This window comes from Emys orbicularis, chromosome 7 (genome assembly GCF_028017835.1).
Source record: "Emys orbicularis isolate rEmyOrb1 chromosome 7, rEmyOrb1.hap1, whole genome shotgun sequence".
In the NCBI taxonomy this organism is placed as follows: Eukaryota; Metazoa; Chordata; order Testudines; family Emydidae; genus Emys; species Emys orbicularis.
In genome coordinates, this window is record NC_088689.1 from 123,389,918 (window position 1) to 123,402,311 (window position 12,394).

The 12,394-nt window shown below is 43.1% G+C and overlaps 1 protein-coding gene across 1 annotated transcript in view; it reads right to left on the reverse strand.

Annotated features, from left to right (window-relative positions):
- Nucleotides 1–12,394, reverse strand: part of TAFA1 (TAFA chemokine like family member 1) — a 357,155-nt gene that overhangs the window by 68,025 nt on the left and 276,736 nt on the right. Inside the window, exon 2 of the mRNA XM_065408538.1 lies at nucleotides 1,814–1,954. Coding sequence (XP_065264610.1) covers nucleotides 1,814–1,954 — 141 coding nt within the window. The remainder of the gene's footprint in view (nucleotides 1–1,813; nucleotides 1,955–12,394) is intronic.

The following is a 12,394-nucleotide window of genomic DNA, read 5'->3' on the forward strand; positions in this document are numbered from 1 at the left end:
TGTTTTTAGTTAGGCCCAACATAAGATATCACCTACAGATTCATGACTTTTTTTTGTTTAATAAAATTCTTTGTATCAGAATAATTAAGCAATAAAATGTGTCAGCTTGTGAATTAAAGTGTATTAATTCACAGCTACTGCAGTGCATTCGGAGGCAGGATTCCGGGGACTGAATGGCATTTCCAGTTGTAACAAGCTGTGAATTATTGCCCCATAATTTAACACCTAAAGTGTCTTTTTGCAATTATAAGATGTTTTTCTTTATATTTCAACATACAAACTAGATAGATCCACACACATGCACGCCATCGAACAGCAGTTGAGAACATTGTAAGATTCCATCCCTCTGACGTACACCATATTTTTCTATCTACTTACTAGGAACTGACGCCAGCACAGGCTTCTGGCTACAATGCTTTTGCAGCCCATAAAGCCAACAGGAACTTTCATCTAACCTTCAATGAAAATTGGCACAGCTGTTGCTCTGTTGGCAGTGCCTTTGAAAATGTTGCTGCCCGTGACTGAGGGAAGCGGGTTTTCAAATGTCCGGGTGCGCGTCTCTCTTTCCGATGGAAGGCTGCCTCTTTAAAATGGGAATCCGAATAGGAAACAAAAGATGCTTTGACAAATCAACTGTGCAGCAACACTGCTGGGTCCTGCTACTTGCAGGAAGCTGAGGCAGAGGGATGTTCAATCCCATTCAAACAGAAAAGGCAAACTTGAGCTCTTAATGACTTTTGGCACCCCAGGGGTTTACAGTCAATGGTGCTACCAGATCATTTCCACAAAATAGAGATGAGAAAAGGAACATTTAAAATCCAAGCCCATTTAATAGGGCTGCTACACAAGGATGCTACTGATCAGACATCACTTATCAGTGTGTGGGGGAAATAAAACCAAAGATTAGTCCCACTAAAGTCAATAGCTTCTTAAAGCCATAATATGAAGACATTTAATTTGGATAACCATTTCCAAACAGCAGGGTATATTCTCTACTTGGTGCACATTTGTACACCTCACTAATGTTCAGTTAGGATTATGTGAACCATAAAGAGAAGTCGCCAATGAACATGTGTATATTTATTTCACCATTGGAATAATAAAGATAGCCACAGAATCAGAACCCCAGAGTACTGACATTCAGATAAAAATGGGACACAGATGTGACTCACCCCACGTTTTAGTTTTGTCTTGCAAAGAAAACCATGCACGACAAGATTCTGCCCTGAAGCTTTCAGAAGAGCGGGGCCAATGTCGGATCTATTCAGAAATGTCGTTTTTTTTCAGAACCAAAAATCAGCTTTGCAGTTTTTGTTCGTCTTTACACAATGCTTATGACAAAAATCAGATCACTGGATTTTTTGGGCTGACTTTTTAAAACCAGAAATTGAATCAGAACAACTTATTGTTGTCACCTGAAATATTTCTGAATCACAGCCATTGAGACATGAGAGGGCCCAATAGAGAGACACAAAGGAGAGTTTTTGCCCATTGTTTGCTAATGGCTCGCTCTTGTCACCAGGTTTGCTGTATTTATGTGAGTAGCCCCACAGACTGTAATGTGACTAGTAGTGAAAGTAAATCCTTTTTAAACTGGGTAAGGATTGCAGAATCAGGCTCTAAGGTGGAAGACAAGGTATACTGGTGATGTAAAAGGCCATCTCCTCGGTCAACCATTTATGCTTATAGTTTATCTTTTCCTAAAAAGCTAAACCAGAGAATACAAGTATGTTTGCTACATAACATATATAGTGTTAGGTATATACTGGATGTTACATATTCAGTTCACACATATACGGGATGAGCTACTTGCCGTCGACACAGGAAGGTCTGTTTCGTGTTGTCCCGGCCACTTTCCCAGGGAGGCAGGAGCATTTTACTGTTTGTGATCTTTCCTCAATTCGATTCTTATTACAGCATCTGTGTGCTGCTATAACTTCACACGTTCCTCCTTCTGGCAACAAAGAGAGAATATTGACACGCTGATTAGGAAGAACTGCAATGGCTAGTCTAAGCAACCAAGCATGCTACTCTCACCCTTTGTGAAGAAAGGTTCTGTATAAGAAGGATTAAGAAAGTGTTGTCTCCCATTACGGGCAATTTTGTCTAAGGTAGGTATTAGTATACTTCAGAGGCAATAGGAAATGCAAAATAAATGCTCAAGAGTAGATACAGCACCAAAGCCTGCTTCTCTGCATTGTGAGTAGCTCCACTGACATGAATAGAACTTTTTGGTGTGAATTCATAGAATTATAGAATATCAGGGTTGGAAGGGGCCTCAGGAGGTCATCTAGTCCTACCCCCCTAGGGAATATATCACAACATGGATCTGAAGGCGTTCATGCAGAATGAAAATGTCTGCCTGTTTTACATGTGTTCTATTTCATCTCTCTCCTCCCATACTACTAGGTTACACTCTGACACAATCCCAGTATCTCAGAGAATCCACCTGGAAATGAACCCACTTCCAAATCCTCAGATTTGCCTCTAACCGGGTACCCGTATTCTGCAGGGGGAGAATCAGTTCCCTAGGACTCACAGCATGGTCCAATTTTGCTTTCCTTCTCACCTAAAACAATGGCCTGATCTGGCAGTTCCAAATACAGGCAAAATTCCAGGCCCACATTTTCCTTTCCTTCATTTTGTGTTTTACTCAGAGCATTTCCAAAAGATTGATTATACCGACAGATAAATGGAGAGGGAGTCTACACTTGGGGCTAGAGGTGAGATTCCCACCTCACACAGACATATTTGGGCTAGCTCTCATCAAGCTACCATGCTAAAGGTAGGAGCGTAGCTGCTGTATTGTGGGCAGTGGCAGCATGGCTAGCAAGTACAACCCCTCTTGGACCCTGGGGGATGTATTCAGGGTGGCTAGCCCATGCCGTTGTTCACAGCCTGTGCTATGCTACTATTTTTAGCCTGCTAACTTGATAAGAGCCAGTGCCAGTAAAGCTACGCGAGCCAGGAGCCACATTCCTAGTGCCAGCTGTAGACATAGCCAGAGATAGATAGTGTAGGGCTTCTGACAACACATTGCTTGTGGCGTATGCTGTGTATGTAAATGACATGACCAGAGCATTAGGCCCCTTCACTTGAGCAATATAGTATAGGAAGATCAGGCAGCGCACCGGGTTTCTGTGCTGCTCATTAATCGCTCCAGACCTGAGTTCCAATTGCATTTCACTCATAATTATTAAGTGTTTATAGTCCCAGTCTGTTTTTTAGCAGATATTTGTCCACATCATGAACTTGCTGCATAAATTTGGCAGCATCAGTGTAATCTCAATACAAAAATATCCACAATACATACAAGAGCAGGACATGTCCGAAGGCTCACTAGGGTAGACGATGAAAGCAATATTATTTTAATCCCACCACGAGATGCTACGGCGCAATGCTTTAGCGACAGTGAACCACCTAATGGAAAAGGTCCATTGTTTCTATGGATCAAAAATCCAAAGGCTAGATTGTAACCTTACAATCAGCCATGAGAACAAGCAACGAGGAGCTGCCCCACAACAGCACACCAGATAAGTTAGGACTCAATTCCTCCCCTGCTTCCCCTTGTTCTGGGAGAGGAGTAAGTTAGTTCATTCCTTTATGTGGCTACTCCCGGCCTGTGCAACCAGCCAGCTACTCTGAATAGGGATCTGGGAGAAGACATGAGCCAGGGCTTCCCTCACTTCCTGCCCCTCACTGCCCACTGACACGGTTGCAGTGAGAAGTAGTGGGCAAGTAGCCCTGCTTTCCTCCCTACAGCTGAGGTCACACTCTCAGCAGGGCAGTAAGGGGAGTGGGCAAACTTTCTTCCCTCCTACTCTCCTCACTCTTCTGCACATCTCAGGCAGTGCTGTGAAAATCTAGCCCAAAATAAATGAGACCCATCGCTGTAATTACAGTCATGTGCAGTACGGGAAGTACAGTAAATCCAGGAATTACAAAAAAGTGATCTTATGCAGCTCTTGCCTTACGGACAGAGGAAAAGCTACTTGGTTTGAAGAGGATCCAAGTATTTCCAGTAACTCAGAGCAGTGTCAAGGAACAAGCCAATCCAAAGTATGCAGTGGCACAAGAGACCTCATACTGCGTGGACATGTTTTACAACTTTAAATATTCAAACCTTCACCTTTCAGGAATGAGTCAATCAAAGCTTGTTAATGTCTGTTGAGGTAAATGACCCTCGGTCACGTACTCATGAGGTTTAGTATTGATGAGCTTGCCAGCTCCAGGCCAGACAGGCACTGTCGTTAATATTTAACTACTCTTGACAAGAAGAGCTGGTTCCTGTATTTCCTGTATTGTGTATACACATATTTGGCTACCTGACACAGCTCTTTCTGAGCCAAGATGTGCAACAGCAGATGGATCACACAATTCAGACAGCTTGAAGGTGCTACCTTATGACAAAAGCCCCATTGAGGGTCCCAGAGGAATAAGAGGAGTTGCGGGCACTCACTGCTGCTCAAGATTTAGCCCTATGTGTTTACATCTTAATATGAATTATGAACAAAATCTCTCTTCACAGCAAATGCTTTTCCTAAAGCTCTACCAGGATCCCAGTGACATCAAAGGCAAGCCTCCCATTCATCTGCTTGGCTTTAAGATCAGGCCATATATATGTCATGAAAATGTATATCTGTCGTTCTCACTGCAGTACATTTTCTGGTTTTTGTGTGTGTAAGTTTGGCTTTTAACAGGAAAAAATGTACACAATAAGGTAATTCTGTCCTTTGCTGCACATACAGTACAGTAAATACTTGTGAGTAAGCTAAATGTTCTATTTTCCTCTTAATTTTGTGGATGAGTACTAATAACTACGTGAGGTCAGTTAACAAAAGCTAGTCTTGTGCAAAATAATGGGTCGTGGCTTTATAACACACATAATTATAATGTGGAAACCCTCAAGTTGCTGCAGAAAAACTCTAAAGGTTATAGCTGGTAAAAACGCAATGGAACTAACACAATTCAAAAAAACTTTTGTTACCATATATAGTTAAACCTCTTATTAACTGGGACTTTTCTAATCTGCACAGCCTCTAATTTTCATACAAAAAAGTATCTTCCCAACTCTTCCACACAAATAGAGCGAAATCTCATGTGCAGAAACTGTATTTTTTGGGGGAAAAACCAGATGATATAATCTCATCATATGGTGACAATAACACTTTCAAGTCCACTAGTATCTCTGGAGGATGTTAAATAGAAGCTACTAAAGTTAGACATTTGAAAATCAGCAGGTCTGGATAAAAAAGTTTTAAAAGACCTGGCTGAGGAGCTCGCAGGACCGGTAATGTTGATTTTCTGTAAGGGCTTGTATCCACTTACTGGGGGATTGACACATGGCGATCGATCCACCGAGGGTCGATTTAGCAGGTCTAGTGAAGACCCACTAAATCGGCTGCCGATCGCTCTCCTGTTGACTCTGGTACTCCACCAGAACGAGAAGCATAAGGTAAGTTGATGGGAGAGTTTCTCCCGTCGATGAAGCACGGTGTATACACAGCAATACGTCGACCTAACGTACGTCAATTCCTGCGACGTTATTCACATAGCTGTTGCGGAACTTAGGTCGAATTAGTCCCATAGTGTATACCTACCCTAAGTCTCGGCACACCGGGGAAGTTCCAGAAGGGTGGAAGAAAGCTAATTTGCCAGTTTTTAAAAAAGGTAAATGGGATGACCTCTCTCAGCCTGACATCGATCCCAGGAAAGATAATGAAGTGGCTGATATGGGACTCAATTAATGAAAAATTAAAGGAGTACAATGTAATTAATGGAAATCCACGTGGGTTTATGGAAAATGTATCCTGCCAGACTAACTTGATATCTTTTTTTCATGAGATGACAAGCTTGGGTGATTGAGGTAATAGTGTTGACAGAATATATTTAGACTTCTGTAAGGCATTTGACTTTGTACTGCACGATATTTTGATTAAAAACTAGAATGATACAAAATTAACATGGCACACATCACATGGATTGGAAATAGGATAACAGATTGGTCTTAATATGTAATTGTAAACAGGGAATCATCATTGAGTGGGTGTGCTTCCAGTGGGATCCAGCCGGGTTTGTTTTTTGGCCCTATGCTATTTAACATATTTATCAATTACTTGGAAGAAGAAAAAAATCATCACTGATGAAGTTTGCAAATGACATAAAAATTGGGGGAGTGCTCAATAATGAAGACAGGTCACTGATACAGAGTGATCTGTATCACTTGGTAAATGGGAACAAGCAAAAATATTTGTTTTAATATGGCCAAATGTATATATTTATATCTAGGAATAAAGAATGTAGGTCATACTTACAGAATGGGGGGACTCAATCTTGGGAAGCAGCGACTCTGAAAGAAATTTGGGGGTCACGGTCGATAATCAGCTGAACATGAGCTCCCAGTCTGATGCTTTGGCCAAAAAAATTGCTAATATGATCATGGGATGCATAACAAGGGAATCTCGAGTAGGAATAGAGAGGTTATTTTTCCTTTATATTGGCATTGCTGGAATACTGTGTCCAGTTCTGGTGCCCACAATTCAAGAAGATAAATTGGAGAGGGTTCAGAGAAGACCCACAAAAATGATTAAAGGATTAGAAAACCTGCCTTACAGTGACAGACTGAAGGAGCACAAACTATTTAGCTTAACAAAGAGAATCTTAAGGGGTGACTTTATTACAATCTACAAGTATCTACATGGGGAACAAATATTTACAGGTTCTTCAATCTAGCAGAGAAAGGTATAATATGATCCAAGAGCTGGAAGTTGAAGCTAAACAAATTCAGACTAGAAGTAAGGCGTAAATTTTTAATGCTGAGAGTAATTATCCATTGCACCAATTTACCAAGGGTCGTGGTGGATTCTCCATCACTGACAATTTTTAAGTCAAGATTGGATGTTTTTCTAAAATCTATTCTCTAGGAACTATTTTGGGGAGGTTCTCTGGCCTGTATTATACAGGAGGTCAGACTAGATGATCACAATGGTCCCTTCTGGCCTTGTAATCTATGAAACTCTCAATTTATAAGGGGTATGTTTTCAGCCCCTTGTTCCATACATTTCCAGGCAAACACTGTTACATAGTCAGCCCTGCATATAATAATTCGAATTTGCCTCTGCAAAATCTGTCAGCTGCTCTGGGTTTTGCAGAAGCAAATTCTAACATTGTATGTGCACTGCTGTCTACCTTTTAAAGGTGCACATGCCAAGTGGAAGTGCATGCATGTGTCCATGCAATTTTGTGCACATGCACGGGGAAGCGAGGAAAAGGCCGCACTGAAAATTTACCCCTAAGGGTATGTCTACATTGCAGTATAAGCCCAGGGTTCAAACTCAGGCTAAGCACCCTTCTGTCTACAAATTGTGCTAACCCAGGGCTTGAACCCAGGGTTCCAGGATCCCATGGGGGTGGAGCAGTAGATGCTCAGGTCCCTGATCATCTACACTGCAGTTTTACAGTCCCATAGCCCAAGTCATCTGACATGGGCCAGTTGCAGCTGTTTAATTGTAGTGTAGACATACCCTGGGAGTCCATCAAAACTATCCCTCTTTCTTTGTCCTCCGGACAGTCAAGTTTCGTGGAAAGTCAGGTATTCCCACACTGCACCACAAACAAAGGGCTACAGCATCCACATTTCAGGAGGGCGCTAGGAAGTCTGGGATATGGTTTGTTGGACTTGGGTCTGCGTACTGCAGTGTGGACCCGGGAGCCCCAGGTTTAGGCCCAGGTTAGAAAATTCTTTACGTAGGGTTGACAACCAGTGTAGATGCCCAAGCCCTGGATTCTCGAATCCAGGATCCACGGATTTGAATTCCACTAAGCCTAGACTTACACTGCAGTGTAGAGTATCAGGGGGTAGCCGTGTTAGTCTGTATCTACAAAAACAACAAGGAGTCTGGTGGCACCTTAAAGACTAACAGATTTATTTGGGCATAAGCTTTCGTGGGTAAAAACCTCACTTCTTCAGATGCATAGAGTGAAAGTTACAGATGCAGGCAGTGTAGACATACCCTAAGACTATATTACTTGCATAAAGATATACTACAGAACTCAAGGTGAGACTGAACTAAAAGCTCTGATTCAACAATGGAATGGGAAGACACAAAACCCTAAATCCAAATATGCTGAACTTTGGGGCGTTTGGAATTCAGATCCAGAACAAACACATTTATTCATATTTCATCTAGCATCATAAATCAGCTTCTCAACCCTTTCATAGTGCAGACCACATCTCAGAGAGACTGTTTCATGGGCCCTCTCGCCTCCAGCTTACTAATGCTTGGGCCACTTCCCATTTCATGTGTGATCACATAATGTGCCCATGAGAACGACAGCATGGCTCTTGGCGAGCATTTTAGAACATGAATATTCACTGTGGTTTCATATTGGGAAGTAGCAATGAATATGGCTAAACTGCCTTCCATTCTCAATTTCCTGAAAATTGCTTGGAAAGCCGAACCTGCCAATAAAATACTAATTATACTACTGCTACTAATAATTATATGGAAAGCTGTACAAGGATTGTGGTGTTTTCCCTCACTCTCTGTTCAAGATAGAAATCTAACTAGCACCACAGATACAGAAATTTTCCTTGCTTAATCTCCCCCTTCACCCCCCACCCCGCCAAGATAGGCAAATAGGAATAAGGAAACTATTTACCCAGGCTTTGCCAGTTAAATATTCAAGATTAGCTTCACTGAAACTAGTGTGAGAAGCAACAGAGGTAGTAACTTATCCTGCTAAGATGAGAGTTGTTCATAGACACTCTAAGGGTATTTTCTGAGGCTTTGGCGACACTCAGAATTTGGGGATTTTTAAGAGCTTGAAGAATAGCATTTGTGCTGTACAGTATGTTATGCTACTTTGTGCTTTTCTGACGCCACTTGCTATTGTGGTGGTGAAATAGCATGTGTCAAATGTTGTTCAAAGAGAGAATTTTGGGCAGGAAGTATTACATTTGAACAGTTTGTGTGATCTGTCTACATGCCTAGAGCCTGGAAATTTCCCATTTCTTGCAGGGGATTTACTGGCCAGAGAGGTGAATTCTATTCAACACTGGGCTCTTGTTGAAAAGACATCTCCCTTCCTCCAGCGCAGGTGCAGTTTTAAGGCTCCAGGACTGCATGCCACTGTCCTTATAAACAGAGGGCTGCAGATCCTCGGCTGATGTAAATTATCAATTGACTTCAATGGAGCTTTGACAATTCACACTAGTTCAGCCCCTTGGTTACAATTTTTATTTGTATAGATATAGTTTGTTTTTTAAAAGACAGACTACAAGACCAGGTATAGAAGTATATCAGGGTGGACATGGACCAAAATATGGATTGTATAAATGTACACTCAAGTTTATGGACTTTTAACAAAAACATGGAATATTGACTCAAGACTGTAACCGCTCCTTAGGAGCCATTGTTCTCTGTGTCATAAACATGTATTTGGGGACTAAAAATGCGGCTTATTGACCTGATAAACTTTTGGGACGAGAAAAGGCTTTTTTTTTTTTATAAAATGGGCTACTGAGCGAATGTAGCTATTGGCTTTGTCTGCACATTGACTTCCATGACAGTTGCATCAGGCTGTAAAGGACAGACTTTCCATTGACTTTAGAGGGAAATGGATTGGGCACTAAATCCTCTGGCTACAGAGGCGGATTTACCATGAAAAACAGTGCGGTGGCACGGGGTCCCCAATGACAGGGGGGCCCCCAAAATGCAGGACGAATCTCATCTGACAACCTGCTCCTGAGTCCCGGCCGGCGGCGCAGCAGGGATCAGGAAGGCAGGGTGCATGCATTCTGTGGCTGGTGGCCCCACGCCGCTCCTGGAAGTAGCGGGCTGCTGGCATGTCTCTCCGTGCCCTGGCAGGAGGGAGGCAGCTCCGCGTGCTGCCCCTCCCCCCAGGCATCTGCGCGCCCCACTGCCCCCCTTCTCCCAAGGGGCGCACAGAGATGTGCCAGCAGCAGCGCAGCAGGGCTAAGGCAGCTCCCACCCTCCACGCCACTCCCGGAAGCAGCTGGCATGTCCCTGCGGCCTCGGAGTGTGTGTGTGTGTGTGGGTGGTGTCTCTGCGCGCTACCCCTGCCCCGAGCGCCAACTCTGCAGCTCCCATTGGCTGAGAACTGCGGCCAATGGGAGCTGTGGGGGAGGTGCCTGCGGGCAGCGGCACGCAGAGACCCCCTGGCCACCCTGCCTAGGAGCCACTGCCAGAGGGGTATGCTGGTCGCTTTGGGAGCTGCGCCGCCCAAGGTAAGAGCCACACCTCAACCCCCTGCCCCAGCCCAGAGCCCGCACCCAAACTTCCTCACAGAGCCCGACCCCCGCACACCCTCCCACACCCCAACCCTCTGCCTCAATCAAGGTACCTCACTTTATTTTCATTTACTTCCTATTACTTATAATATAGGAGGAGGATGAAGAAAAAAAGAATGAAAAACGGGGGTGGGTGGGAGGGGAGATAAGAGAGAATGTTCTGTTTCTTGGCTGAGTCCCGAGGGGAAGCCCCCCCAAAATGAAGCTGCACACAGGGCCCCACTAACTCTAAATCCGCCACTGTCTGGCTAGAGATCCTTTTGAAACTTTAGCTGAAAGTTATTGTCCATTTAGGCAGCTACTTTAATTTACTTACTTAGGCCTGGTCTACACTAGAAAATAAGGTTGTCTTAACTACATTGCTTAGGGATGTGAAAAATCCACACCCCTGAATGAGGTAGTTAAAATCCAGCCTAAGTCCCTGTGTAGACAGCACTAGGTTGACAGAAGAATTCTTCTGTCGACCTAGCTACCACCTCTCGGGGTGGTGGATTACCTACCCTAATGGTAGAACCCCTTCTGTTAGTGTAGGTAGTGTCTATACCAGTGGTTCTCAATCTATTTATCATTGTGGGCTGCATATTCAGCTCTCTGTGTGTTATGTGGGTCGCATTCACACAATATATATATATTACCTGTATGGCCCTGAGGATGTCACATGGGCCACACATGTGCGCTGACTGGGCCAGAAGCGGCCCACCACTGGTCTACACGGAGGAGCTGAAGCTGTACTGCTGTAGCATTTTAAGTGTAGACAAGCCCTAAGAAAAATAACTTTAAAAAGCTTTTTCTTTCCACCACAAAAATACCTAACGGAACAAATCCATAACAGGATGGAGAGCCTGCAAAATTTCAATATTCTTGTCCTGCCACCAAGAAGCTACAGGAGTGAATGGAAATGCCCTGAAACGGCTCAGTGCCCTGCAATGGCTCCTTTTCAAATTGACTGCAGAGGCAAACCCTTTCCACCAAAGTCTTCGTCTCAAGCTGTATGGAGCCACCTATCAGAGCAGTGACATCAACAGGAAATAATGAAGACCAATGGCAGAGGCAGACAGCAAGAACTGGCAACTAGCAGTAGACAGAAAATGGATTTTGCATCCCGTGAACAGTTTTGTGATTTTTTTTTTAATTATCCCAAATTGGGATGACAAGCCAAATTTTGCAATTTTCTGTAAAATCAAATTCACGGGAAAAATTATTTCAGGTCAAGCAAAATGTTTCATTTTGATAAATGTGAAACGTTTTGTTTCAGTTTTGACCCTATGTATTTTTTTAAAAAAATATATGAAATAAAGTACATTTCAAAATGAAAAGTAATTTCAAAACAAAAAAAGAAAAATCATAGAATAAGAAAATCATAGACTTTAAGGTCAGAAGGGACCATTATGATCATCTAGTCTGACCTCCTGCACAACGCAGGCCACAGAATCTCACCCACCCACTCCTGTATCAAATCTGTGTCTGAGCCATTGAAGTCCTCAAATCATGGTTTAAAGATTTCAAGGTGCAGAGAATCTTTCATCAAATGACCCAGGCCCCATGCTGCAGAGGAAGGCGAAAAACCTCCAGGGCCTCTGCCAATCTGCCCTGGAGGAAAATTCCTTCCCGACCCCAAATATGGCGATCAGCTAAACCCTGAGCATGTGGGCAAGACTCACCAGCCAGACACCCAGGAAAGAATTCTCTGTAGTAACTCAGATCCCACCCCATCTAACATCCCATCACAAGCCATTGGGCATATTTACCGCTAATAGTTAAAGACCAATTAATTGCCAAAATTAGACTATCCCATTATACCATCCCCTCCATAAACTTATCAAGCTTAGTCTTGAAACTAGATATGTCTTTTGCCCCCACTAGTCCCCTTGGAAGGCTGTTCCAGAACTTCACTCCTCTGACGGTTAGAAACCTTTGTCTAATTTCAAGTCTAAACTTCCTGATGGTTAGTTTATATCCATTTGTTCTTGTGTCCACATTGGTACTGAGCTTAAATAATTCCTCTCCCTCCCTGGTATTTATTCCTCTGATATATTTATAGTCGGCAAATCAAATCTCTTTGTTCCAGAAAAGGTCAAAACA